The following is a 26,670-nucleotide window of genomic DNA, read 5'->3' on the forward strand; positions in this document are numbered from 1 at the left end:
TAGCTAATGTTTGCCTGTGATTAGATTCAGGTGGTACAGTCTGCCCTATCCCCCCAAGAATATCACAGAAATGCTGTCTTTTCAGTGCATCATATCAGAAGGCAATGATCTGGATGTCTTTTTACTAGGTATCTTATTGCTGGGTATCTTATTCCTAGGTATCTTATTACTAGTGATGGTAACGCTCATCAAGTTAAGGTGGTGTCCGCCAGCTTTCTTCACTGTGGAGTTACTCATTTCCCCTTTATTATTGATACCTATCTTGTGGCTATTGAAAATTTAAAAGTGTAGCCATACTAGTTAATGGATAAACTATAGTATATAATATTGCTTTCTGATTACTCGACAAATTCTTTGGGTAGGTGGGAGGTATATGTATAAAATGATCAGTGTAAACAGGTGTAAAAGACTTGGTTGCAAAAAAAAAAAAAAAGACTGGGGTGCTACAGTCCTACCTACAATGCCTCCTACTTACCTTGTGACTTCGTGTGTGGAGCCTAACTGTTCTGACACTTTTTTTTTTTTTTTGGTCTTTATTTTTTTTTTTTAATTAATTAATTAATTTATTTTTTCAGTGGGTTTTGTCATACATTGACACGAACCAGCAATAGATTTACATGTATTCCCCACACCGATCCCCCCTCCCACCCCCCTCTCCACCCGACTCCTCTGGGTCTTCCCAGTGCACCAGGCTCGAGCACTTGTCTCATGCATCCCACCTGGGCTGGTGACCTGTTTCACCATAGATAATATACATGCTGTTCTTTCGCAACATCCCACCCTCATCTTCTCCCACAGAGTTCAAAAGTCTGTTCTGTACTTCTGTGTCTCTTTTTCTGTTTTGCATATAGGGTTGTCGTTACCATCTTTCTAAATTCCATATATATGTGTTAGTATGCTGTAATGTTCTTTATCTTTCTGGCTTACTTCACTCTGTATAATGGGCTCCAGTTTCATCCATCTCATTAGAACTGGTTCAAATGAATTCTTTTTAACGGCTGAGTAATATTCCATGGTGTATATGTACCACAGCTTCCTTATCCATTCATCTGCTGATGGGCATCTAGGTTGCTTCCATGTCCTGGCTATTATAAACAGTGCTGCGATGAACATTGGGGTGCACGTGTCTCTTTCAGATCTGGTTTCCTCAGTGTGTATGCCCAGAAGTGGGATTGCTGGGTCATATGGCAGTTCTATTTCCAGTTTTTTAAGAAATCTCCACACTGTTCTCCATAGTGGCTGTACTAGTTTGCATTCCCACCAACAGTGTAAGAGGGTTCCCTTTTCTCCACACCCTCTCCAGCATTTATTGCTTGTAGACTTTTGGATAGCAGCCATCCTGACTGGTGTGTAATGGTACCTCATTGTGGTTTTGATTTGCATTTCTCTGATAATGAGTGATGTTGAGCATCTTTTCATGTGTTTGTTAGCCATCTGTATGTCTTCTTTGGAGAAATGTCTGTTTAGTTCTCTGGCCCATTTTTTGATTGGGTCATTTATTTTTCTGGAATTGAGTTGCAGGAGTTGCTTGTATATTTTTGAGATTAATCCTTTGTCTGTTTCTTCATTTGCTATTATTTTCTCCCAATCTGAGGGCCGTCTTTTCACCTTACTTATAGTTTCCTTTGTTGTGCAAAAGCTTTTAAGTTTCATTAGGTCCCATTTGTTTAGTTTTGCTTTTATTTCCAATATTCTGGGAGGTGGGTCATAGAGGATCTTGCTGTGATTTATGTCGGAGAGTGTTTTGCCTATGTTCTCCTCTAGGAGTTTTATAGTTTCTGGTCTGACATTTAGATCTTTAATCCATTTTGAGTTTATTTTTGTGTATGGTGTCAGAAAGTGTTCTAGTTTCATTCTTTTACAAGTGGTTGACCAGCTTTCCCAGCACCACTTGTTAAAGAGGTTGTCTTTTTTCCATTGTATATCCTTGCCTCCTTTGTCAAAGATAAGGTGTCCATAGGTTTGTGGATTTATCTCTGGGCTTTCTATTCTGTTCCATTGGTCTATATTTCTGTCTTTGTGCCAGTACCATACTGTCTTGATGACTGTGGCTTTGTAGTAGAGTCTGAAGTCAGGCAGGTTGATTCCTCCAGTTCCATTCTTCTTTCTCAAGATTACTTTGGCTATTCGAGGTTTTTTGTATTTCCATACAAATTGTGAAATTCTTTGGTCTAGTTCTGTGAAAAATACCGTTGGTGGCTTGATAGGGATTGCATTGAATCTATAGACTGCTTTGGGTAGAATAGCCATTTTGACAATATTGATTCTTCCAATCCATGAGCATGGTATGTTTCTCCATCTGTTTGTGTCCTCTTTGATTTCTTTCATCAGTGTTTTATAGTTTTCTATGTATAGGTCTTTTGTTTCTTTAGGTAGATATATTCCTAAGTATTTTATTCTTTTTGTTGCAATGGTGAATGGTATTGTTTCCTTAATTTCTCTTTCTGTTTTTTCATTGTTAGTATATAGGAATGCAAGGGATTTTTGTGTGTTAATTTTATATCCTGCTACTTTACTATATTCATTGATTAGCTCTAGTAATTTTCTGGAAGAGTCTTTAGGGTTTTCTATGTAGAGGATCATGTCATCTGCAAACAGCGAGAGTTTCACTTCTTCTTTTCCTATCTGGATTCCTTTTACTTCTTTTTCTGCTCTGATTGCTGTGGCCAAAACTTCCAACACTATGTTGAATAGTAGTGGTGAGAGTGGGCACCCTTGTCTTATTCCTGATTTCAGGGGAAATGCTTTCAATTTTTCACCATTGAGGGTGATGCTTGCTGTGGGTTTGTCATATATAGCTTTTATTATGTTGAGGTATGTTCCTTCTATTCCTGCTTTCTGGAGAGTTTTAATCATGAATGGGTGTTGAATTTTGTCAAAGGCTTTCTCTGCATCTATTGAGATAATCATATGGTTTTTATCTTTCAATTTGTTAATGTGGTGTATTACATTGATTGATTTGCGGATATTAAAGAATCCTTGCATTCCTGGGATAAAGCCCACTTGGTCGTGGTGTATGATTTTTTTAATATGTTGTTGGATTCTGTTTGCTAGAATTTTGTTAAGGATTTTTGCGTCTATGTTCATCAGTGATATTGGCTTGTAGTTTTCTTTTTTTGTGGCATCCTTGTCTGGTTTTGGAATTAGGGTGATGGTGGCCTCATAGAATGAGTTTGGAAGTTTACCTTCCTCTGCAATTTTCTGGAAGAGTTTGAGTAAGATAGGTGTTAGCTCTTCTCTAAATTTTTGGTAGAATTCAGCTGTGAAGCCATCTGGTCCTGGGCTTTTGTTTGCTGGAAGATTTTTGATTACAGTTTTGATTTCCTTGCTTGTGATGGCTCTGTTAAGATCTTCTATTTCTTCCTGGTTCAGTTTTGGAAGGTTATACTTTTCTAAGAATTTGTCCATTTCATCCAAGTTGTCCATTTTATTGGCATAGAGCTGCTGGTAGTAGTCTCTTATGATCCTTTGTATTTCAGTGTTGTCTGTTGTGATCTCTCCATTTTCATTTCTAATTTTGTTAATTTGGTTCTTCTCTCTTTGCTTCTTAATGAGTCTTGCTAATGGTTTGTCAATTTTGTTTATTTTTTCAAAAAACCAGCTTTTAGCTTTGTTGATTTTTGCTATGGTCTCTTTAGTTTCTTTTGCATTTATTTCTGCCCTAATTTTTAAGATTTCTTTCCTTCTGCTAACCCTGGGGTTCTTCATTTCTGCCTTCTCTAATTGCTTTAGGTGTAGAGTTAGGTTATTTATTTGCCTTTTTTCTTGTTTCTTGATGTGAGCCTGTAATGCTATGAACCTTCCCCTTAGCACTGCTTTTACAGTATCCCATAGGTTTTGGGTTGTTGTGTTTTCATTTTCATTCATTTCTATGCATATTTTGATTTCTTTTTTGATTTCTTCTATGATTTGTTGGTTATTCAGAAGCGTGTTATTTAGCCTCCATGTGTTTGAATTTTTAACAATTTTTTTCCTGTAATTGAGATCTAATCTTACTGCACTGTGGTCAGAAAAGATGACTGGAATGATTTCAATTTTTTTGAATTTTCCAAGACCAGATTTATGGCCCAGGATGTGATCTATTCTGGAGAAGGTTCCGTGTGCACTTGAGAAAAAGGTGAAGTTGATTGTTTTGGGGTGAAATGTCCTATAGATATCAATTAGGTCTAGCTGGTCCATTGTGTCATTCAAGGTTTGTGTTTCCTTGTTAATTTTCTGTTTAGTTGATCTATCCATAGTTGTGAGTGGGGTATTAAAGTCTCCCACTATTATTGTGTTACTATTAATTTCCTCTTTCATACTCGTTAGCGTTTGCCGTACATATTGTGGTGCTCCTATGTTGGGTGCATATATATTTATAATTGTTATATCTTCTTCTTGGATTGATCCTTTGATCATTATGTAGTGTCCTTCTTTGTCTCTTTTCACAGCCTTTATTTGAAAGTCTATTTTATCTGATATGAGTATTGCGACTCCTGCTTTCTTTTGGTCTCCGTTTGCATGAAATATTTTTTTCCAGCCCTTCACTTTTAGTCTGTATGTGTCTCTTGCTTTGAGGTGGGTCTCTTGTAGACAGCATATATAGGGGTCTTGTTTTTGTATCCATTCAGCCAATCTTTGTCTTTTGGTTGGGGCATTCAACCCATTTACATTTAAGGTAATTATTGATAGGTGTGGTCCCTTTGCCATTTACTTTGTTGTTTTAGGTTCACATTTATACAACCTTTCTGCATTTCCTATCTAGAGAAGATCCTTTAGCATTTGTTGAAGAGCTGGTTTGGTGGTGCTGAATTCTCTCAGCTTTTGCTTGTCTGTAAAGCTTTTGAATTCTCCTTCATATCTGAATGAGATCCTTGCTGGGTACAGTAATCTAGGTTGTAGGTTATTCTCTTTCATTACTTTCAGTATGTCTTGCCATTCCCTTCTGGCCTGGAGGGTTTCTATTGATAGATCAGCTGTTATCCTTATGGGAATCCCTTTGTGTGTTATTTGTTGTTTCTCCCTTGCTGCTTTTAATATTTGTTCTTTGTGTTTGATCTTTGTTAATTTGATTAATATGTGTCTTGGGGTGTTTCACTTTGGGTTTATCCTGTTTGGGACTCTCTGGGTTTCTTGGACTTGGGTGGCTATTTCCTTCCCCATTTTAGGGAAGTTTTCAGCTATTATCTCCTTGAGTATTTTCTCATGGCCTTTCTTTTTGTCTTCTTCTTCTGGGATTCCTACGATTCGAATGTTGGGGCGTTTCACATTGTCCCAGAGGTCCCTGAGGTTGTCCTCATTTCTTTTGATCCTTTTTTCTTTTTTCCTCTCTGTTTCATTTATTTCCACCATTTTATCTTCTACCTCACTTATCCTATCTTCTGTCTCCGTTATTCTACTCTTGGTTCCCTCCAGAGTGTTTTTGATCTCATTCATTGCATTATTCATTTTTAATTGACTCTTTTTTATTTCTTCTAGGTCTTTATTAAACATTTCTTGCATCTTTTCAATCTTTGTCTCCAGGCTATTTATCTGTAACTCCATTTTGTTTTCAAGATTTTGGATCATTTTTATTATCATTATTCTAAATTCTTTTTCAGGTAGATTCCCTATCTCCTCCTCTTTTGCTTGACTTGGTGGGCATTTTTCATGTTCCTTTACCTGTTGGGTATTTCTCTGCCTTTTCATCTTGTTTAGATTGCGGTGTCTGGACTGGGCTTTTTGTATTCTGGAGGTCTGTGGTTCCTTTTTATTGTGGAGGTTTTTCCCAGTAGGTGGGGTTAGACGATTGGCTTGTCAATGTTTCCTGGTTAGGAAAGTTTGTGTCGGTGTTCTGGTGCGTGGAACTTGATTTCTTCTCTCTGGAGAGCAATGGAGTGCTCAGTAATGAGTTTTGAGATGGGTCTATGTGTTAGGTGTCACCTTGGGCAGCCTGTATGTTGACGTTTAGGGCTATGTTCCTGCGTTGCTGGAGAATTTGCTTGGTATGTCTTGCTCTAAAACTTATTGGCTCTTGGGTGGTGGTTGGTTTCAGTGTAGGTATGGAGGCTTTTGGACGGTCACTTATTACTTAAAGTTCCATGTAGTCAGGAGTTTTCTGATGTTCTCAGGTTTTGGGCTTAAGTTTCCTGCCTCTGGATTTCAGTTTTATTCTTCCTGTAGTCTCAGGACTTCTCCAACTACACAGCACTGATAATAAAACTTCTAGGTTAATGGCGAAAAGTTTCTCCCCCCGTTAGGGACACCCAGAGAAGTTCACAGAGTTACATGAAGAAGAGGAGAGGGAGGAGGGAGATAGTGTTGAGCAGGAGGAGAAAAAGGGGGACTCAAGAGGAGAGAGACAGATCTACGCAGTTGTCTGTTCCCAGAATGTTCTCCGTAGCCCAGACACCCACCAAGATTCACAGAATTGGATTGGGAAGAAAAGGGGAAAGGAGGAAATAGAGGTGTTCTGAGGTAGAAAACAGAGAGTCAAGATTGGGAGAGAATAATCAACACACTCCTGAGTAAAAATGGGAACTGAATATTGGATTCTTAAATGTTCACAATTTATATCATATATTGAAAAACAAAAATTAAAAATCTAGAGTAGAGATTAGACTCTTAAAAATACTATATTAAAAACAAAAACCAAAACACACACAAAGAAATTTTTTTAAAATATATATGAAGTTCAGTTTAAAAAATAGGGCTTCTCTCTTTTTTTTTTTTTTGGTAAGGTTATAGTGTATTGAAAATGAAAATTAAGGAGTAGTAGAGGAGTACTAGAGGACTTTAAAAGAAATAAGAGAAAAAGAAAAATAGAAAATAGAAGAGAAAAAGGAGAAAAAAAGAAAAAAAAAAAGATTTTTCCCTAATTAAAAAAAACCTTAAAAATCTATGAAAATGAAAGTTAAGGAGTGATGGGGGAGTAATAGGGAATTTTAAAGGAAAATAAAAGAGAAAAAATAAAAAAGAAAAAATTAAAATTTTTTTTTTGGTTTCTTATTAAAAAAAAAAAAAAAGTAAAAATATATCTAGGAATTTCTCTGGAGCTGTTGAGGTCAATGTCGGTTTGGCTCAGTTTCAGATATATCCTCGTTCCAGCTTACACTTAGGGATTTTAATCTGTTGCACCGGTCCCTTCTGAAGCGGTTCCGTTTGTTTATTTGGCTTCTGTTTGCCGGTTTCTTCAGAGCCTCATTTCCGCCCTGACACAGGCGGGCGGAGGTGGACTCTTATTCAGGTAGCTAGTTCTGTCGCGCTGCTGGGAGGGGCTGACGCTGCGGGGATGGGCTGGCGCTGCCGGGAGAGGCTGGCGCTGCTTTCTCGGTCTGCGCTGCTCAGGATCCCGGCTGCTCTATATGGAGCGCGCCGCGCGCAGCTCCCCTCGGGTGCTCCACAAAAGCGCGGAACAAAAGGCTGCGTCCGCTCTTGTGCCTTCCCCGTCAGAGCAGTCCAGGCAGCCAGGAGCTTGACAGGCGCACTTTCCCCGGGTGCGGTGCACCCACTACCTTCCGCGGTCCCAATCTCGGTTTCCGCCGGCGCCAGTCGGGTGCATGCGCCTTCTGCCCTCCGCGTCCCCAGCCCCCGCCCCCGCCCCCGCCCGCGTAGGTCGGGTGCCTGCGCCCTGTGTCTCGCTGCGACCTGCTCCCGCCTCCGGCGGGTCTGGGCCGGTCCGCAGTCTGCGAGCTCTTCTCTGGACTTTCTCGGTCCCTTTGTTCTGCGAACGGCCGGCAGCGTGTTCGGCCGGTCAATTTTCTCTCTCTTCCCTGCTCTCCCACAGTTCAAGTTGGCAACTCACAAAAGCTCCCTCCGATTGTCCTCAGGGCACTCAGGCCCAGACCCTGCCCCAAACAATGCCGCCTGCTCCTCTCCGTGCGGCCCCTACTTGCTGGTGGCGGATGCGGGTGTCTGGAGCACTTTTCTGCTGAGAGTTGCTTTTAGGCACGTAATCTGTGGGTTTTATTTATTGTTTCCCTCCCAGTCAGGTTGCCCTCCTAGATTCAAACACTTCCCCCAGGCCCGACAGTGCGAGGGTTTCCCGGTGTCTGGAAACGTCCTCTAAAGACCCGCTTCCCGGGACGGATCTCTGTCCTTAGCTCTTTTGTCTCACTTTTTATCTTTTATATTTTGTCCTACCTCCTTTCGAAGACAATGGGCTGCTTTTCTGGGCGCCTGATGACCTCAGCTAGTGATCCGAAGTTGTTTTGTGAAGTTTGCTCTGCGTTCAGATATTCTTTTGATGAATTTGTAGGAGAGAAAGTGGTCTCCCCATCCTACTCCTCCGCCATCTTGGCTCCTCTCTGTTCTGACTCTTAATTTGTCCTTCTGTGAAAGGGAATTAATTCTGATCTCGTTCTTCTTAAAAGGCTAATGTAAGGATCAAATGAGTTAATACACATGAAATGCCATGAGTTATGAGTGCTGTCAGTGAAGGTGGTGTTCGCCTTCCTCATCCTTAACTGAGACTTCACCTCTCAGTTCTAGTAAGTCATTTGATTGGCAGCCTTCTTTCAGATGCCATTCACCTGTAATTGAAGCAACACTAAGTGTACTTTAAAATTTCCTGTGCTAATTTTCCTACTTCCCTGTTATTTACTCCCCCAAATCTTACTTTTCCACAGGAGTATAGCTTATATGAACCTGTTGCTTCTCTGGGTTCCATCTTGGGCCTTGCTGTGTTGGGAATAGGTGACCTCCACCTTTAAAAAAAAAAAATATTGATTTATTTTGCTGTGCTGTGTCTTAGTTGCGACATGCAGGATCTTCAGTTTTCACTGCTGTCTGTGGGATCTTTTCAGTTGTGGCATGTGGATTTTTAATTGTGGTATGTGGGATCTAGTTCCCTGATGAACCATCTGCAAGCCAGGAAGAGAACCCTCACCAGAAATGGAATTTTCTGACTCATTGATCTCAGACTTCTGACTGGGAGTGTGGAGGCTAAGCCACTTGACCCGCAGGAAAGTCCCTTCTCTACACCTTTTAAGCTTCCTTGTTTTGTTCTAGCTCTCCAGTGGAACATGCGTGAATGAAGGTGGAGCTGAAAGAAAAGTATTCATGTCTTCTCTCTTAGGCATGTATTGATATCTGTTCACCTGTCTCTACTACGCATTCTTTCTTTTATGGATTTGACATACCTAAGGTTTAGTGTATGTTTGTTAAATCCTTTTCCTGACAATTCAGACATGCCTTAGCAGCACTCACGTTTTGGCACCAGGGACCAGTTTCATGGAAGACAATTTTTCCACAGACCAGGGAGGAGGGGGGATGGTTTTGGGATGATTCATGTATGTGCATTGCATTTATTGTGTACTTTATTTCAACTATTACATCAGCTTTACCTCAGATCATCAGGCATTAGATCCCAGAGGCTGGGGACCCGGTGAGGATCCAGAATGGAATGCCCTGCCCTTTCTGTACGTTAAAGACTTATCAGCTTTACTTTCTGTCTTATAGGCCAGAGGGCATAAAAAGTGAATCTGTCTGTGCTTCAGTCGTCACAGCTTCTCTGTTTAACTAGTGCATGTGTATGTGAAAGCAGTTAAAGGTGATTAAGTTACGTGTTTGTCTGTTCAGGCTGCCGTAACAAAATATCACAGACTGGGTGGCTTAAACAATGAAAATTTATTTTCTCACGGTTCTGGAAGCTAGAAGTCTGAGATCAGAGAGCCAGAAAATTTGGTTTCTGGTGAGGGTTCTCCTCCTGGCTTGCAGATGGCTGTCTTCTTGCCGTGTCCTCACATGGCCTCTTCTCTGCGTGTGCACAGAGAACTCCCTGCCGTCTCTGCCTCTTCCTGTAGGGACACCAGTCCTGTTGTATTCCGGCTTTACACTTATAACCTCAGGTACTCGTAACTCCCTCCCTAAAGGCCCTATCTCTACGTAAGTCACACTGCGGGGTTAGTACTTTAATCTACAAGTTTCGAGGAGGGTGCAGTTCAGTCAATAACAAATTGTATCACATGAGCACAGTTTATAGGAATTCACACCACTGGTGGAGACCATAAAGAAAACATGACACCTCATTAAGTACTTTTACGTCCTTTTGAATCTTGTTCCTCTTTGGGGCACAATGATATGTCTAGTAGATAGTGGTAGGTCTGATTTTGAAGAAACTGGACAGTGTTTAAATGCTTTTTTCCCCCAAAGCTAAACATATACATGCTCAATGGTAAAAAAAAAAAAAAAAATAACACTTTTGAAATATTTTGCTGTTTTGGATTTCTCTGTCAGTGCTTCCTGTTTTGATGTAGGAAGATACCTGTGATAGGAGGTACTTACAAAATGATAGAATGTTCATAGCACACTGGGATGGGATGCTCAGGACTGGAGGTATCTGTCCTCTGCCCCAGGCCTCTCCTGCCTGCCCTAAGGGTTGAGGAAAGAAATACCTCAGCTTGTCATTAGCACGTATGTAGCAACCAGTTGGGAATCTCTGCTGCTGCTTGGTAATGTCAGTTCTTTAAATAGATATAAAACTGGTTTTGTTATCTGCTTTCCCCACAGTTAACACAAATATTAGCCAGTTAGGTAGAGAGCTGCTATATGCAATAGATTATTCTAGAACAATGGAAGTGTTCTATCTCTGTTGTCCAGTATGGTAGCTAAAATTAGAGAATAAACAAGCTTTATATAGTGTAGCTTCCCTGGTGGCTCAGATGTAAAGAGTCTGCCTGCAGTGCAGGAGGCCCAGGTTCGATCCCTGGGTTGGGAGGATCCTCTGGAGGAGGACATGGCAACCAACTCTAGTATTCTTACCTGGAGAATCCCATGGACAGAGAAGCCTGGTGGGCTACAGTCCATGGCGTTGCAGAGTTGGACACCACTGAGCGACTTCCGCACTTTCACACTTTATTTATAGTAGTGTCTCCTGAAGTGCTTTTGGCAGGAAAGATGGAACCTACTCTATAATGTGAAGAGATCGTTTTGTATGTATAGGGATGGTGGCAGACATTGTTTAGCAACCACCATGTGCCAGTTGCTGTGCTAAGCTTTTTACGTTCTTACTTAATCCTCTTATCAATCTCATGAAGTCGGTGCTTAAAGATCAGAGAACTGTGGCTCAACAGAAGTCAGCAGTGAGTCCAAGGTTGTACATCCAGTGAGTGAGTTGTGACTCAAACACAAGTCTCTTATTTCAGAATTCATTTTTCTGGCTATTGCATCACCATGTATTATAGCTTCCCATAAATGATCAAAAAGGCTGCATCTACAAAGTTTTAGGAAGGAAGAAATGATAGTAGTAGGGGCATTGCTTCAAAGAAATAGCCATTTCATTTGAACTTATCTTAAAGCATTTCCTCTATGTCTTTAAAATTTTGAAAAACCAGAAATTCTCTAGGTAATTTACTTTATTCTCTCTGGGGCTTAGTTGGAGATATTTAGGGTGAGAGGATGAGCTGTGAACAAGACTTACATTCAAGTTGGTCTTTAGTTTTATTATTATTATTGCTACTATTATGTGATATTGTTGATATCTTGAACATAAATATGGCACTCTGATTATATCTCAGGGACCTGGGATATAATCCCAGGTCAGAATGGTTTATGCTACAAATAATAGAAAACCCTCACTCAGCTGTTGTAAATAGTTAGGAGACTATCTCATAAAAGCAGAAGTCTCTGGATAAGCAGACCTCAGGCACAGACTGTGTCAGTGCTGTGGCTCTGCTTTGCTTTCTTCTTCACAAAAACAGTACACACACACACACACACACGCATGTGCACACAAACCCACCGACCTACCCGCCCATCATCTACCCATCCACTCCCTGCCCCAATCCACCCCAGCAGACTTGGAATGATGGTTTAGTTCTCAGGCTGATAGCAGGATCATGGCAGCAGTTTCAGGTATGATGATTAAATGTGACATCCAGTGGAAGAAGAAGGGCCTTTTCTTTTTCTTCTTCTTCCTTTTTTTAAAGCTTTTATTGTAGAAATTCTCAAACTGGATGAGAGTATATTAAACATCTCTGTAGGATTTCCTTGGTGGTCTAGTGGTTAAGACTCAGTCTTCCAGTGCAAGGGAGTGCAGGGTTTGATCCCTGGTTAGAGAACTAAGATCCCACATGCCTTAGGATGTGGCCAAAAATTTAAAATAAGCACACACAACATTGTAAATCAAGTCTGTTTCAATTTAAAAAATTAAACAAAGCATCTACATATCCATCGCCCAGCTTCAACAGTGATCAGTTTAGAGCTACTGTCATTGAGCCTAAATTCTATCCTCGCTCTCCTTGCTGTGTTTTTAAGAATGTTTTTCAGAAGTCCTATTTACAAAATAAAATCACTGGCAGGGGATTTGGGCCTCCTGTGTTTTTCCCAGACTACTCAGGACTCACCTTTGCGGGCTAAGTATGGGGTCCAGCCACCCCTTAAATACAGGATCTAAAGGTAGGTAGGTTCCTGGGAAGGGGAACCTCAGGTTTTGTTAGGTAGGAGGAGGCTGTGAACAATATTTGCTCCTGGAACATTAGTATAATTTATTTATTATTAAAATACATAATTTATTCAGCTTATCTTTAATACTGCTTTTTTAAAAAGCCAATTTGGTTGGCTGGTGTCTTAGACTAGACTTTTTGGGTAGGATTGCATGGCAGCCACATTGTGACTTAATTTTTAACTGGATTAAAATTACAATTTCACCTTTTGGGTTATAAGCTCTAAGGTATTGATTCTTGTTGACCAAACTGACAAGAAAGCAAGCTTCCCCATTTGTTAATGGATAGTAAACAACTCAGTACATTTGAAAAAGGTAGACTGTGGTCTGTAAGGAAGACTTAGTACAGAGTTAAAGAGAACTGCTGTTTCCTTTGAGCAGTGAAGTAGTATTTATATTCCACTGAAGTAGTAGTGGTGTTAGTCACTCAGTCATGTCCTACTCTTTGAGACATGATGAACTGTAGCCTGCGAGGCTTCTCTGTCTGTGGAATTCCAGGCAAGGATACTGGAGGGCGTTGCCATGCCTTTCTCCAAGGGATCTTCCCAACCCAGGGATCAAACTCAGGTCTTCTGAATTAGGTCTCTGTTACTTTGTTTCCAGTATGTGGTCTTTTAAAAGAACTATTTCTCTTGCTTCCAGTGGCATTTATCTTCAACTGGCTTGGATTTTGCTTATCCTTCTGCATCACCAACACCATTGCTGGGAGGTACGGTGCCATCTGTGGCTTCGGGCTGTCCTTGATCAAATGGATCCTCATTGTCAGGGTGAGTGTCCTGATAGCCTCTACCACTTTTATCGCTAAAATCAAAGCACGTGAAATTCCCTGTGTGATTTGTAAATGTTCATTTTGTGTATTTTGTGTATATGAGTTCAGTTATTTTGAGACTTATTCTTAACTTCTATCCTTAATTATTATAGTGATCTCTGTGGTGAGAACATTTTCTGACTGCATTGTATGAGAATTTGTTAGTATGTGAAAAGAACTTTGAAATCAGATAAATTTGAGTTTGAATTTCATCATTTTTATATCATTGTTCTGACTTTTAAGTTTTTAAATTGTTCAGAGTGTTAGTTTCTTCATGATAGATAATAGGCACCTTTCAGTATTTCCGTGAGCTGTGAACAGGACATAATCTGAGCACCTTGCCCAGTTACTGCACAAGTACATGGGCTCAGTGAATCCTGGCTGCCACTATTGTGATATAGCGTAGGTCTGCCTGGACTTAGTTAAAATGTAAACATTTCCATTGGCTAGTGAAATTATCACAGATTTAAATGTTTTCTTACTCTTTCTTTTTGGTGACATTAAGAGGTAAAAAAGTGTTAGTTGCTCAGTTGTGTCAGACTCTTTGAGACCCCATGGACTGTAGCCCACCGGCTACCTCTGTCCATGGGATTCTCCAGGCAAGAATACTGGAATGGGTTGTAATGCCCTTCTCCAGGGGATCTTCCCGACCTAGGGATCAAACCTGGGTCTCTTGCATTGCAGGCGATTCTTTACCAACTGAGCCACTCGGGAGGCCCCCAAGAGTAAAAGTACACGCCTTTAAGGTAGTTATTAGAACTCATCTTTTTTTCCTTTATGGGCTTCCCTTATAGTTCAGTTGGTAAAGAATCTGCCTACAATGCAGGAAACCCCGGTTCGATTCCTGGGTCGGGAAGAATCCGCTGGAGACCTTCTCAGGTCTACCCACTCCAATATTCTTGGGCTTTCCTTGTGGCTCAGCTGGTAAAGAATGCGCCTGCAATGTGGGACACCTGGGTTCGACCCCTATGTTCCATCTAAGCCTTTCTTCTCATTTTCCAGTTGTTTCTGGAAATCACCCTCTGTCTCCCTCATGTCATTTACAAAATGATGTGTAGGGAGATAACAGTAACTTCTTTTCTTTCTCCCATCTCAGCAAAAAAAAAATTTTTGTAACCATTGCACAGGCAGTGCTGCTGTCAGCATGATCTTCCCCCAGCTCTTTTCCTTTGCCTCTTGAAGGCCCCTTTGGCTCCTTTTTACAAGGATTTTCCCCTGGTTTCTCCAGCTAGGAAAGTGGCTTTGTTAATTAGTTACTCATATTAAAAGTAACCCACACATTTAAATGCTATATACAATTAATAAAATATATACTTTCCACAAATCATGTATATTTAAACAATGACTTCTAATTGAATGAGTCAAGTCCTCCTGAAATTTTCAGTAGAACCACATACTAATATGTCAGCTTCAGTGCTTCAGACACTTCATTTACGCACCTGCATTATCAAATATCTTAAGAAAATCACCCATTACAAAAATAATAAAACTGAATTTTATGTGTTTTTTCATTATTTTTAAACTTATTTTATTACTTCCCAGGGTTTCAGTAATCTTGTCAGACCATGTCTCTGTTCAGACCAGATTATAGGCTGTAGTTATTAAACAGTCCCAGATTCTTGGTGGGACCTGCAGACTGGCTTCTTTTAAGGTGATTAAAACCTGACCATTGTAAGAACTGCCCCCTGGCTGTTCCTTGTTTTAATTTCATTTGAAAAATGTAAAGTAGGTTCTCACCACAAGCATAAATCTGTTAGGTGTTATGAGGCATGCAGAGATAAAGAGACAGTCCTTGCCCCTGCATAAGTTACTAGTAGGAAAAACTCAAGAGTTGGAACTAGATAATCTAGTCCAACCCTGGTTATGTTAGTAATAGAATTAATGACTATTATTCAAATGGGATTTCTTGTCTGAGTCACAGAAAGTGGAAAATGATTTGACTTTCTCAGTTTTCCTAAGGTTATTGAATTGCTAGTATCATTCTAGAACATAAAAAAGAAATCAATGCATTATATGCAGTGTTTGACTTTAGTATATGAAGCCCTAATTCTCTCATGCTGCTGCTGCTGCGTCGCTTCAATCGTGTCCGACTCTGTGCGACCCCATAGACGGCAGCCCACCAGACTCCGCCGTCCCTGGGATTCTCTAGGCAAGAACACTGGAGTGGGTTGCCACCTCCCTCTCCAATGCATGAAAGTGAAAAGTGAAAGTGAAAAGTGAAAGTGAAGTCGTGTCCGACTCTTCGTGACCCCCATGGACTGCAACCCACCAGGCTCTTCCATCCATGGGATTTTCCAGGCAAGAGCACTGGAGTGGGTTGCCATAATTCTCTCATGGAACCCCAGATTGCGAAGGAGTTAAGATTGTCTCCTCATCAACTCCAGTTAGTGTGATGAGATGGGACCTTAAATTCAAAAACTTTGGAGTTTCTCAAAGTTTTGTAAGGAATTTAATAGCATGAAGTTTAATCCCTGGGACTGTTTAGTTTCCCTTTAAAATACCTTTACTGCGTTAAGGTTAGTGTTATACCTGTAGTGTATATTGAGAATTGATATAAGAAAAGGATTTTTTTTTTTTTTTTAAGAAAAGGATTTTAAGGAATTTTCTGTTTTAAAATAGTAGTTGCCATTCAGTGAGCACTTACTGTGTTCCAGGTATGATTCATTATAAACACCGAATAATCCTGTGTCATCAATGATGCTGGAGACAGGCTACCCATTTTACTGATGATGAAACAGAATAAAAAGTCTAATAGCTTGTTGAGTGTCCCACAGTTTGTGGATTAGAATCTAGCTTGACTTCCGTTTGGTGCCTGCTTTCCTAATTTTGTACTGCCTCTGTAACTTTGACTGTACTTTGACTTTTGTTACAATGCTCCAAGCAATAAATTCTCCTTGAAGTTCAGTGCTGAGGGAAAGGTTTTTTCCTAAAAGCCTGGCATTTCCTTTTATTAGATAATAAGTAATTTATAAATCACATTGCTGCTTTTCTTTTTGTTTTTGAATCGCTGTGAGCCTCACATTTACTGTAAATATGTTTAGCCCAAGATTCTCTCCAGGGCTTTTAATGTTTTTATTATTTGTTTAAAATTGCATATATATTTTGTTAAAAGCTGACAATTCCTTTTAAAAGTAGACAGGAAGTAAACAAAATACAGGTGTCATATTAACAAAATAAAATCATAATTATTTCAAAAATTTAAATCAGATAAATTCTTACTGTTGGTTAATTTATTTTCCAAAATTTGATTTCTTGCAGCCTGTGGTTGACTACTAAATATGAGTTATTAAAAAAACCCCAAACACAACTTGACTGAGCCCTCTGATTTTTTTAGTATTTTGAAACATGTTTGAAAACTTACTAATGAGCCCCGAAGCTTATTAGTTTATTCTTTTTATATAGTGAGTTTTTCCCTTTGACTTCAAAATGAAGATAATTATATTCTTTACTTGGGAACAGATAAAGAACAGCTGCAGGTCGATACTTCTGGTGAAGAATTACATTGTTCTTTTCTGGTTGCCTCTTGTTGGGGATATTATATATTAAATATATTTTAAGGTATCTAAGAATTAGAAAGGTAAAAATGTATGGTTTTAGTTCTTTATTCCTTTTGTCCTTATAATCTCTAAAACCTATATGAAAGCCTTTTGTTTCTTATTAATCATTTGATTAAAAAGTAATGCAGCTGTCCTACTTTATAAGCTGTATTTTCACAGTTTTCCTATTCTTCCTTCATTGTACATATTTTAAAGGTGTAGGAATACATGGGCTTTGTATCTATAATGGGACTTTGAAATCTCTATTCTTTGAAATTTCTCAGACTCAGAGCTGAGAACTTAGATCATGGTTCATATATTATAAATACTTCCTGGGAAAATATTTTAAAAGCTTTAAGAAACATTTAGATACCCTTTAGTGGATGTGCTTTCCCACACAGTAACATTATTTTACAGTTTGTAAGTGTTTTGTTCTTACCAAACCTGTAATATTTTTTTTTTAATCTTTTGTGGAAATTACCAATGAAAAGTTGGAAATAATTACTTACAAATTTGGAAATAGATACATCTGAGGACAAACATGCTTTTAACAAACTCATTTTTGGTTAAATTCAGGTTGGAGACTGGTAGAAACAGAGTAGATGAAACAAACAGGAAAATGAGACAGATTTACAAAGAAAACTTGTAAAATCGTCAAGTCCACAATCAAATCAAGGCAAAGATACCTGTGTTCAGTGTCATCAAACCCTGCCTTCCATCTGTCTGTTCACATTCTCATTTCACAGAGAATTTAAACACTGTCTGCCGCGGCCACTGGTAGGAGCTGTTGAAATGCCGCTTTAGGGTTCCTGTAGCTGTTCTCAGCTCACTGTTGGGAAATGAATGCTCAAGCACCTAGCTTGAAAATAAAAGAGACTCTGATGAGTTGGGGGTCTTTATGTGCCTAGTATTCTTGGCAGTGGTTAACAGTAGGGGGGTGCAGAAGGTCGAAAGCTCTTCTTTCTAGAGGTCAGCAGAACATCCCCATCTGATAAGATTAAACTAATGTGGCTTTTGGTGTTAATATCTAAAGCAGCGGGTTGCTGTAGTGTGTTTGGGATGGCAGTTGTGGCTTTGGGAGATTATGAGAAAAGAACTGACATGTGAACTCTTTAATGAGAAAAATGTTGGATTTGGTTAAATAGCACTTATCTTTCTTCCTTACAGGCAGTTTGAAACTGATTTTTATTTCTTAAATATTTTGCATAAGTTTGTTTGCTGATAAAAAACTTCTCAAAGTTTTTTTTTCTCAAATAATTTTGTGTAATTTTTTTCTTTTCTCTCTTTCTTTTTGTGCTGTTTTATGTGCTGATGATTATTTGTATTATTTCTGAAACTGAGGTTAATCTATGATTTTCAAATTTAGATCCATAAATACAGTAAATATATTTATGTTCATTCCATAGTTTTCTGATTATTTTACTGGATATTTCAATGGACAATACTGGCTTTGGTGGATATTTCTTGTACTTGGTAAGTTTATTCTTAATGCATTTCAGTATGACTAATTTGCATTTAGTTTAACTTTGGTATTTCCTAAAATTGTAAGATGTAAGTATACTGTGTTATTTACATGAAAGAAAAATTTTCTGTTGAAAAATTCTCATATCCAAACACATGTCATCTTGGCTATCCAGATAGTTTTACATAACACTCTGGTTTCTGATTTAAAATTCAGAGCCTGTCAATTTAAAGAATCAGTGGTTAAATGGTAACTGAACACTGCTAAACTTGAAAATAATAAGATGATTAAAAAATAATTGCCTTCAGCATTTATTTTGGAAAATAGACATGCGTGATTTTCTTTTAATGATCGTAGGAAATGTTGAGAGGAGGCTAGTTGGATATTCTACCTATTCTTTTATTTTTGGATCATTGAAACATTCTTTACACTTTTGAAGTGCACTCTGCATTAATCATTAATCAGTCAGGCGTAAGGGAAGGGTTCATGCTTAATGATCACAGTGCTTCTGTTGAGTTTTCTTCTTACCAGGCGTATCGTTTATTAATATTGATGAATTTTATGGATTTCCAATCTGTGTTTCCTTGTGTTTTCCTCTTTAGATGTATGATAATTAAGTTAATCTTAAAATCACATTATATTTGTAATCCACATTTCAAATTTATTTACCAACATGAAAAATACGTGTTGTTTCTCTTTAGGTTTAAGAGTCCACATTTCTGTAGTAAATTACTTGTACTGGAAAACAGCACTTCAGTAGGTGGCAGTGTTCTCCTGGCATTTTTATTTAGTCCTGCTGTTTTATCTGTAGGATTTTTCAGGAAACAAAATCTTAGTGGTCAGCAAAGGTCACTAAAGAGCCTAGATTCTTTCTCTGATAATTATAGTGAAATTATTTCAATTATTTGTATATCTCTTGTGATTTTGTTGGGGAGTCTGATTGGACAAAAGTTTAACCAGTTTTTTTTGTCTTGTTAATTGTTTTCTGACTGATTCTGTGCTTGACTGAGTTTCTTACTCAAAAGTGAAAAAATTTATAATGTCTTTTAGGTGTTTAAGCACATTGAGTGAGATAGTTGCTTATAAATATTATTAGGGGATTGAAGAGTCTTATGAAGGCAACCGTGGAACACAGTAGAATGCAGGCGCAGCCCCAGTTCCTCATCAGAGCCATAATCTAGCATTTAGGGGAATGTGAAAGCTTAATCCGTGATGGGAACGTTGCTGTCACATACCCAGAAGAATGTTGCGCATACCCCAGAACGCTGAGAAACCATAGCTGCTGCTTGATTGGTTTCTAGGTGGGAATTGGCTAATTTTGGAAAATGCCTGAGCAGAGCAAAATAGGTCTTAGCAACAGCAGCTTCATAGACTACAGAAGGGATTTCACAAATAATTTTGGTTTACATTTTCCAGTAATACTTTTATGTTTGGATCACAATGTCATTATCTTTGAACAGCATCTGGAAGGGCATAAGGGCGGAATTCAGAGTGGGAGTCACACAGGGAAAAGAGGATATGGGAAGCAGATGGGATCAGATTTGGGTGAAATTTATACCACTTGTTTTAAGTCATTATTTGTGTCGCTCTTCTGTCTTCTGTCTCTAATTTATTGTAACCATGCTTCTTATTTTAGGGCTTCGATTATTGTCTTAGAATTGGGTTACAAATTTCATTTGAGACTTTGAATTTAAACTGACAGGCTTGTCCTCCTGGTGAGGAAAGTTCCCTAAATACGTATCATCTGCTTCTTGCCCCAACTCTACTTCACCCCCTTATTACCTGGTTAAAAATTTACTAGAGTTAATAAATATTTCCCTTAGAATTGTATGCTTAAGTACATCAAAGACTTCACTAATAATGGTGATGCTTTTGACACTTAGCTGATATTTTTCATCTGAAACTTTGAGACATTTCACGGGCTTTATCAATTACTAAAGATGTTTCTGATGTAAATGGTTATTATTTAAAAATACTGTTTTATAGAGGAGAACACTAAAATAGAAGCTGTATCTCAAATCATTCAAGAACTCACTAGAGTGCCTACTTGCAAAGTCTCCTGTATTGATTTTTCTCAAATTTTTTTATTATAAATTAATCTACTGTTATTACTTGGAAATAACTAATAATTGAATTATTTATGTAATGTATGTATCTCTAAATATAGATTTTGCAGATGACAGGCACCTGATCTGGCCAGACAGGCTTATTACTGGTTTTATCCTACAATTGTTAGCAATTACATATACTGCATATGTTCTCTGTTGAATACTTTATATCAGTAAATATGTCTTAGTTTGCTTAATCATTATAGTGATTTAAAACTTTCATGTAAAATGGGGTTTCTATGAGTTGAATCAGTTTAAACACATTAGGTAGCTTTCCTTGTTAAAAAAATACTTTTATAAGTGTGTGTTTTTGTGTAAGTTAGGACTTTGATGGCTAGATTTGCTTTACTTTAGATACATCTAGGCTTAACAAATTGAAAGAATTTGGAGGTAGCAGTTAAATTTTATTATATTTCCTTACAATAGAGCTACCATTATAGTGTAAAATGTGGATTGAATGGAATCCTACACATTAAATTCCTTCGACCAAGAGGGCCTTGTTTGTAATTGTCTATTTCATATTTATCATGTCCCCTTTCTAGTTGTAAGAGCATAATATATCCATATATTTCAACCTCCTCAGGCCTGCTTCTTTTCTTCAGAGGATTTGTTAATTATCTAAAAGTCAGAAACATGTCTGAAAGTATGGCAGCTGCTCATAGAACAAGGTATTTCTTCTTATTATAGAGGTAAGAAATATTAATATATTAACTGTTTATTCCCTTTGTATTCAGATTCACCCCATGCATTTGTTGTTTAGTCGCTAAGTTGTGTCTGACTCTTTTGAGACCCCATGGACTATAGATCTCCAGGCTCCTCTGTCCATGGAATTTTCCAAATAAAAATACTGGAGTGAGTTGTCATTTCCTCCTCCAGGAGATCTTCCCAACCCAGGGATCAAACCCTTGTCTCCTGTATTGGCAGATGGATTACTTTACCACTGAGCCACCAAGGAAGCCCTTCACCCCATGCACATTAAAGCTTAATGTGTACTCATGTTGTTTACTCAAATTTAGCATTTTTAATAGATTTTGAATACTGTTAAAAGTATTGAAATTTTAAAAATTGCAAACTTTTAAGATAACTTCCATTTAAAAAATTGAATTTCATTACATTTTAGTTTTTAAAAAAACACATTATGAGTAAACTAAAACTTTAAATCAGACCTTTAAATTTCTGTTTAGAGCTTGGCTACAGGTTGTACATGAAGTAACCACCAGCTCAGCATCTAAAGGCTTGAAAAACAGAATATGACAAAGCACTTACACAGAAAGAATGGACATTTTGCATCAGTGTGAATTTCACACAGATATCTGCAGGCTAAAACAGACAAATAAAAAACCAAATCTGTGACTGAAAAGCAATTTGCCATACACTGATCTTTTTTTTTTTTAAACTTTATGATTTGTTGAGGTTTAGCTGATTAACAATGTCGTGATAACTTCAGGTGGACAGCTAACATATACGTGTCCATTATCCCTCAAACTCCCCTCCCATCCAGCCTGCTACCCAACAATGAGCAGAGTTCCCTGTGTTATACAGTAGGTCCTTGTTGCTCATCCATTTTAAATATAGCAGTGTGTACCTGTCCATCCCAAACTCCTTAACTGTCCCTTCCCCCTGGCAACCATAGAAGAGATGTCATATGATGTTACTCCTTCTCTGACTTACTCCACTCAGTATGACAATCTCTGCGTCCATCCATGTTGCTGCAAATGGCATTCTTTTTAATGGCTGAGTAATAGTCCATTGTGTATACGTACCACATCTTCTTCACCCATTCCTCTTTCAGTGGACATTTAGGTTGCTTCCATGTTTTGGCTGTTGTAAGCAATGCCATGTGCTGATCTTAACAAACTGGATCAAGGAGTAAAGATTGTGCAAAGAAAATAGCTCTGTTACTGTTTTCTTAACATGTACCAGTTTATATCAACAATGAAGGCTACAACTTGAATAAATGGAAAAATAAAGAAATGAGCAGAGATTGTCTTACTAGTTATCAAGTAAGTTTCTGGAGGCTCTGTGTATAGTACAGGCATGCATTTATTGTGCGGCTAGTAGATCTTCAGTGAAGAGACCTCATACCTCGCTGTAGTACTTTAAAAGCAAGTACTATACACTTCATTGTTTTGAACTTTTCAAGTATTTGAACTGCGTAAGCCAAAGGTCTACTAAAACACTTAACTTCCTGATGTGTCTCCCAAGTACAAGATGTTTCAAGGTTGCTATGATTAAGTATACATAAATTATATGGTTTGTGATTTGCTTGCTTAAATTTTGTGCTTATATGACTGTTATATAAGCTAACATAATTTACTTAATTCTGCTGAAGATGATTGCAGTTGCATTTCTGGATTGTACTTAAGTATTATTTTAAAATTTTCCATTAAGGTTTCTTCCTTCCCCTTGAAGATGTCACATTTTCTCTTTAACTTGTCTACAGTGACCTTAAGAGTTTGTAATTTTACTAATTTAAATGATATTCTGTGAATATTCAGTGTGATTATCTTGTTTGCCTTTTCAGGAGTTTAAAATTTAATGTAAATATTTTTTAGATGCTCTCCTTTAGAAGGTTACTTTAGAATATATTTTGATCTGGGCTACTTCATGTCATTCTTACCAAAAGGCTATTATGTTCTTGATGTCATACTATAAAATGGGTTTTCATTGTACTATCATTTGGATAATTGCAACTTAATACATTTTAAGACTAATTCTCTCTCTGTCCCTAGACTGCATCGACCAGACATTCCTTTCTTACATCAATGTGAAATTTCCAGGTCATCTGTAAACCTGCAACTTTAATAGGATAGAAGACTACTAAACACAGAAGACAAATTAGTGAAGAAAAGATAGAGCTTCAAAATTGAATGGCAGAGTGGTTTATGCTTAAAAGCCATTTCTGTTCATTCTTTTAAATATTTATGTTTCATTAGTTTTGCACAGTTGCATATGTGCCCATTCAAAAGATTTGCATATACTTGAAAGAAACCATACAGTTCTAGCAGTGAAGTCCAGTCACATTTGATTAATCAGTGTTTGATATAATTGAAAGAGTTGAGTGATAAACAGTCTTCCAGCATGTAAATACCATTGACTTCTGACCTGACATTCAGTATAATAAACATGAAATTATTAACCATGTCAGATGCTTTAGTTTGTGGCTCTCAGATTTATCTAATAACTCTTCACAGGAAACATTCTTTGTTATATATAAAGTTTTTTTGAAGCCTGCAGTGCTGATTATTAGAAGGGATTTGTCAGACTCTTGAACATGATAGTTATATCATTATTTAGCGAAACTTTCTGTAAATAACCATGCAAACCATGCATAAATTACTTTCTGCATTGTTTTCTTAGAAATTGTATCTAGGTATCTTTTCCTTAATTTTAATTTAAGTGGACTTAATATATTTAGAAAATTTCGATGTTAAAGATAGTTTTAGGACAAATTTTAGAAAACGTGGGTATGCCACATTTCCTTTATAAGAAAATCTTTTTTTTTAAAGGGACATGCTAACTTTGGGGATTCTCAAATGAGAAGCTTGGTTTTTAGCATTGTCCATCTTATAGATTCTTAGAGGAAGAGATTGTATTAGATATTATATTTATTTCATTTAAGACATTTTTGAAAATTAATTTTCTGAATAAGATATTCTCGTTTGCATTTTGCCTTTTAAAATACCAATAAAAATATCTTTCAGTATCATTGTAATGTTTTTTTCCTTTAGATGTTTAGCTTAGCAAATAAAAACTTGTGCTTTTAATATCTTCTTGCTTTCTGATTGTAAGGTTAACTTGTAAAAATCATTTCCTGAATCGAGATACATGAAATATTTGTTTTCAAGTTATGGAAATGTGTCTGTGGAGTATAGGGGTGTGAGTGTTGCGAGAGTGTATATGAATATGTATTATTACAACTGGAATCGATTTTGCATTCATAAGCTACTACATTCTGCAAATCATTTTATGGTTCATCTGTCTTCTTTTCAGTTATATCTTTGCTTTTGAATGCCAACATTAAAAATTACCTTTTAAACTTAAAAATCAGTTAATACAACTATATAGAACATTTAAAATAGATTGCTTGTTTATTATTAGACACCAGCTACTAAAAGATACATTTAAAACTATTCAGGGTCATTTTCCACTTCTGAAAAAATAAAATTTATTATGCTTTATAACTTTTTTGTATTTCTCTGTGTTTTCTCATTTACTTCATTGTCTTTGGTAAATTAAACATGCCATTTTGTTTTTCTGAGCTTCCTATTTTTTGTTTCCATCATTTATTCTCCCCCCCTGCATAACCTTTTTATTATTGATTAAAGTATCTTGAACCCTTGATTATTGATTAAGGTACCCTTTAACAATAGACTGGGATAAAGAAAACAAAATATTTGATTTAGTTGCCTGAATTGGAAATTAATTAGAATTTATTTATAAGAAATGTGAGCTCATGTTAGAAGTTTTTATTGCGTATTAATTTCCTATAAACCTATACTTTGTAATAGTTTTTAAATGACATTAAGCTATGATACAGAGTAAGTTAAAATTACTAGATCATCTATCAATATACCAATTTATTAAATTTTTGTTTTTGTGATCTTAATACTTGGTTTATGCATGTAGATGTTGACCTAACATCAAAACTTCACTTTTTGTTTTGATTTTTTCCTCCACAAACCTGTAAGATTCAAGTGTGTTGTTACTTAATCCTCTTTAATTGGTAGAGTTCATTGGTAGTCTTAAATCTCATCATCCAGTCAGGAGACTCAGAATATTCTTTTCGAAAACAGCATTCTCTCCTGGATTTATCAGATCCTACACACTTCCCTTCATTTCCTGTGAGCTTGGACAGCATAGCTGCTGCTACGTTTTGGAGACACTTAACCGCCTTTGCACTCTGCCTTAAATAAATTAAAAATCAGAATCCTTGTTAGGGTACCTGTGAACAATTTTTGAATGAATGTGAACTGGAGCTTGGAAGCTAATACAAAAAAAAATGTATTACCTTATTTCTGTTATATTTGAAAAAGCTCATTATGACCAGAAAAATCCATCTTTATGTTTTGATGAGAAAAAAAAAAAAAGCCTAAATTTAAGTAAAAATACATTTTCTATACAGTGTGTCCAGGATACATTTTAGGAATTTAAAACGCAAATTCTATTATACTTGGTTAAAATGAAAATCTCTTTTTAATAGAAAGGAAATAATTTCTTTTTGAGTCTATATTTTATTTTGAGTCTGTAAGCTATATCCCATGCCTTTGAAGGTCATAAATGTTAACCTGTTAAGACAATAATCACTAATATTTCAAGCAAAACTGCTAATGACAGGAAAAGTGGAGTTCCAAAGGTCTAGTTGGAGAAGAATTCAGGGTTTCTTAATTTACCACAATTTTTTTCCAACTGGTCTATCCACATAAAGCACAAAGGTAATGATAGTGCATCTGGTAACTGTATTTAACTAGAGTGACATATATCCTGAGTTTGCTCATAACAGACCTGGTTATTACTATTTCCTGAGCTTAAATTGTGCCTCCTCTCTCATAAGTGTCCTAATTTGGAGGAGAATTTGTATGATCACCCTGTATATAACTCTCCACTGTATTGAGAAGTGACTGCCTAAACCTACTGCCTTGAGAGAGGGAACTGCAGTATTAGGGCAGGAGTCAATTACTGTTGTCACAGCCTTGCCTAGACACCTGTTAGGCCTGTAGAAGATATAGTACATATATTTTTTTTTCCTTTTTTTGTTTTTGTTTTTTAATAGAAGTTGTATTGAAATGATTCCATTTATGGTAAATAGTAAACAGTGAGCTTTTTTATGTTTAAACTGCTGTTAAATTGTTTTTTTGTTAATTCTTCAAATAGTCATGAAATATGTGTATTATTTTTTAAAACTTCATTCTTGATAAAGTTCATCTGTTAGATGATAATGTGCCATTATTGAATGTCCTTTCCCATATATAGAACATGTTAATATGTGTTTTACTTGTTAATAAAGTTCAGTAAATGTGGAACTGTGAACCTGTCATGCATCCTTTTGAAAATCAGTTTGATTGACAATATATTAGCAACACCTTGGCCTCCCAAAATGTTCATTTGCTTGAACTTACGTTACATGGAAAACAACTGGCATGGAATTAGGTTGGAGAGTGAGTAATTTGTATATTGGGAGATAGGTTTCAGTTTAATTTTAATAAATGCAAATAACTTATGTTTATTTCTGCTTTGCAAAAGATTAGTGGTCACCATAGATCAGACCTGCTTATGGGTATATTCTCATTAGGGAAAGAAAGGAAAGGAAAGTGAAGTCACTCAGCCGTGTCCGACTCTTTGCGACCCCATGGACT

The 26,670-nt window shown here is 37.2% G+C and overlaps 1 protein-coding gene across 1 annotated transcript in view; it reads left to right on the plus strand.

The window, feature by feature from the left end:
• The window catches only part of NDFIP2 (Nedd4 family interacting protein 2), a 78,637-nt gene extending 52,293 nt beyond the window's left edge, over window positions 1–26,344 (plus strand). Inside the window, exons 5-8 of the mRNA XM_043892004.1 lie at window positions 13,043–13,167; window positions 18,151–18,217; window positions 20,898–21,003; window positions 23,047–26,344. Of these exons, the coding sequence (XP_043747939.1) occupies window positions 13,043–13,167; window positions 18,151–18,217; window positions 20,898–21,001 (296 nt within the window). The 3' untranslated portion in view covers window positions 21,002–21,003; window positions 23,047–26,344. The remainder of the gene's footprint in view (window positions 1–13,042; window positions 13,168–18,150; window positions 18,218–20,897; window positions 21,004–23,046) is intronic.
• Window positions 26,345–26,670: the final 326 nt, after the last annotated feature.

The sequence above is a fragment of the Cervus elaphus genome, chromosome 30 (genome assembly GCF_910594005.1).
Source record: "Cervus elaphus chromosome 30, mCerEla1.1, whole genome shotgun sequence".
NCBI lineage: Eukaryota > Metazoa > Chordata > Mammalia > Artiodactyla > Cervidae > Cervus > Cervus elaphus.